At 59.7% G+C, this 3,054-nt stretch overlaps 1 protein-coding gene across 2 annotated transcripts; it reads left to right on the plus strand.

Moving 5' to 3' along the window:
* Positions 1 to 1,325: 1,325 nt before the first annotated feature.
* Positions 1,326 to 2,632, plus strand: THY1 (Thy-1 cell surface antigen). Of its 2 annotated transcripts, none has more exons than XM_009486832.2 (3): positions 1,326 to 1,362; positions 1,499 to 1,834; positions 2,520 to 2,632. In XM_009486832.2, exons 1-3 carry the CDS (start codon positions 1,326 to 1,328, stop codon positions 2,630 to 2,632), a joined length of 486 nt encoding a protein of 161 aa, XP_009485107.1. The 2 variants fall into 2 exon arrangements, with proteins under 2 accessions (XP_009485107.1, XP_075579470.1); XM_075723355.1 differs by having other exon boundaries at positions 1,550 to 1,834.
* The last annotated feature ends 422 nt before the right edge of the window (positions 2,633 to 3,054 follow it).

Genomic DNA, 3,054 nt, shown 5'->3' on the forward strand with positions numbered 1-3,054 from the left:
TGTCAAGACCAAACAGAAGGGAATTTTTCCTCCTGGCCGGGGTTCAGGGTTGCAGATACAGAGATCTTTCACAGCTCCAGAGTGAGCAAATGGTTTTGGTATTTCCTCCTAGAATGTTATATGAAAGGCCCAAAAAATGCTAACAAGAAAAATCCAGCTGGCTGCGGTGCAGGCAGTTCCTAGCTCGTCCCTGGATGCTTTAGCCAGGCTCAGAGGGAGCAAACCAGGGGTCTGCTGTCCCCTCTGCCAGCCTGGAGTCCCGAAGGGGTGGTAATTCACCTCCCCTTCTTGGACCTGGCCCCACATCCCCAGCCTGGAGGACTGGCTGCAGGGCGCTTGGTGTGTCCTTCAGCGTCTGCTTTGCTGCTCCCCCACCCTCTCCCTCCATTCCGCATGTCTGCGGCTAGATTCCCCATGTGGCTGCTTGGCTGGGCTGCAAACCTTTAATTGATTCCTCTCAGCTGGATTGGACCGTCAGCAGCCCTGGGGTTTTGATGGCACATCCACGGGCCCCTTACCCACGCAGACAGGAGGCAGCCTGAAGAGACGGGCAGCGGGCCAGGGGCCCACAGGGTGGACTCTGCCACCCCAAAACCCTCCCACCCTGTGGCCGGGCAGGCTTGGCTCAGCCCCTGGGGACTTGGTGCTGTCCTTCGGCAGTCTTGGCTCCCCGTCCAGCTGCCGTGTCCCTCCTTCTCGCTGCTCTTGGCCCCCTTCCCTCACTGCATCACAATGAGTCATCTTTGCTGAGCTCACCCGCCGGAGCTGCAGGGGGGCTGGCAGGCCTGGCGCCCGCCGGCGCCGAGGGAGGGTCCCAGCGAGCCGCAGCCCTCTGGCCATGATGTGCAGGCACCAGGGCGCATCCTGATATCACCTGCCCGTCCCTCGACCGGGCACCCAGCCTGGGCACGGGGCAGAAGGAGGGGAGGACAGCGCACGCAGCCCTCGCTGCAGGCAGCTGCAGGTCTGTGCCACGCTCACTGAATGTCTGGCGTGGGGGATCCGGACAAGGAAAAGAGAGCATGGCTGGCATTGCCTGGGGATATGGAAAGGTGATGCTGGCCGGACACACGGTGCCCGATTCCCTAGCTCATTGCAGGGCCAGCCAGTCCCTGTGCGGTGGCTCAGACACCATGATGAGGAGCAGGCTATAGAGCATCATTTGTGCGAGAAGAGGCAGCCTGCCCACCTGTGCCATGTGTGCCCGTGTCTGCACCACCAGGAGCCCGCGTCTGTGTGCCAGGGCAATGGCCTGACGAACCGCCTCTCTCTCTCCCTGCCCAGGCTCCCCTCTCAGTGACAGCCACGCGCACCTCAGCGGAAAGATGAACCCCACCGTCGGCATTGCCGTCATCCTGACAGGTACAGCCGGCAGGCGTGCATCCCCTCCCTGCTCTCCAGCGAGCCCAGCCCAGAGCAGCTGAGCAAGGGCCAGGAGGCTGCATGGGCACCCCCAGTGCCCGCCGTTCCCTGCCCAACCCCTGCTTGCCTCTCCCAGTCCTCCAGGCTGCCCACTGCCAGATGATCAAGGACCTGAGTGCCTGCCTGCTGGGCCAGAGCCTCCGGGTGGACTGCCGTTACGAGAATAAAACCAGCAACCCCCTGACCTATGAGTTCAGCATCACCAAGGACAACAGGAAGCATGTCATCCACAGCACCATCAGCGTCTCCGAGAACATCTACCGGAACCGAGCCAACGTCACCATGCAGAAGAACCTGGTGTGCCTCTACCTGCAGAGCTTCACCACCAGCGATGAGGGTGTCTACATGTGCGAGCTGAAGGCCACCAATGACTACACTGGCAACCAGATAAAGAACATCACTGTCATCAAAGGTGAGACGGGCAGCTGTGCCTGGCCTCAGCCCCTCCTTCCCACCTGCTCCTTGGCTTGGCAGGGCCAGCAGAGACAACCACAACCCCCTATGGCGTCCCCAAACCCTCCCTGAGCCCCATAAATGTTTCCCAACCCTTACATGCCCTTCCTACTGCAAGCAGAGCAGTCAGCCCCACAGATGGCTTCACTGTGCCCCATCTCAGACTGCTTACCCCTGCCTCGCTTGGGCCCTGCCTCGGGTGCATTGCCCAGGTGTCCTATGGGGTGGTGATGCTTCTTAGTCAGTCCCAGCAGAGGGGGTAAGTCTGCTGGTGAAGGACTGAAGAGGTACGCGGTCCGGAGCAGGAGCGCAGTAGGGATTTTCCACACTTACATCCTGCAGGAGCAGTCCTCCAGTTGCAGAGCCCTTTGTCTTACCGGGTGCCCATCCCCTTGTCACATCAGTCAAGCACAGGCAGGGTTATGCTTCCCAGGGACTCTGTGCCCCAAAAAGCTTTGCCACTACATGGCTACAAGGTGGGAGGGGAAACAGGAAAGGGGCCAGGATGGCACTTGCTGCATTTCTGTGACAGAGAAAAGGCAAGAAGCTGAGTCCCAGTACCCCTTGTAACACCCAGCCTGATTCCTGTTCCTGGGGGATTTCATTGCGGCTTCTCTCTCCCTCCCCATTCCCTGTCCTCACAGACAAACTGGAGAAATGCGCCGGCTTCAGCCTCTTGATCCAGAACACTTCGTGGCTCCTGCTGCTTCTCCTTTCCCTGCCTCTCCTGCAAGCCGTGGACTTCGTGTCCCTGTGAAAGGAAAAGCGCACACACGCACGCACGCACGCACACACCGAGTACCCCAGCAAACCCACCTCCCCGCCAGAACACAGCCCTTGGAAAGAGAAGCTGAACCATTTGGAACAAGTGAAACTTCTCTCTGTGTTATCTCTATATAGCCGTATATCTAACGCTAACCACCATCCTGTGCCAAGACCCGCCATCACACGCACACATGCCCTGCTCCGAAGCATGGTGGCTCTGCTAGGCAGCGTTGCTTCTCCCATCGCACCTCCCCGCTGGGTGGGCTGGCTGGTTTGCTTGTGCTGGGATCACTGGAGCCTCAGCCCCACACAGCCTGCTTCTCCCGTCCCTTTAACTTTTGGGGTTTGCCTGTTCTCAACTGGGGAAAGACAGCTGGACTGGCAGGTAAGAGAGAGAGACGATGCGAGAGCATG

The sequence above is a fragment of the Pelecanus crispus genome, chromosome 19 (assembly GCF_030463565.1).
Source record: "Pelecanus crispus isolate bPelCri1 chromosome 19, bPelCri1.pri, whole genome shotgun sequence".
NCBI classification, from domain to species: Eukaryota; Metazoa; Chordata; class Aves; order Pelecaniformes; family Pelecanidae; genus Pelecanus; species Pelecanus crispus.

Coding starts and splice junctions, on each gene's coding strand:
- THY1 (XM_009486832.2), top strand. CDS start 1,326: ATGAACCCCACCGTCGGCATTGCCGTCATCCTGACAG. Junction 1,363..1,498: donor CATTGCCGTCATCCTGACAG/GTACAGCCGGCA, acceptor TGCCTCTCCCAG/TCCTCCAGGCTGCCCACTGC. Junction 1,835..2,519: donor GAACATCACTGTCATCAAAG/GTGAGACGGGCA, acceptor CTGTCCTCACAG/ACAAACTGGAGAAATGCGCC.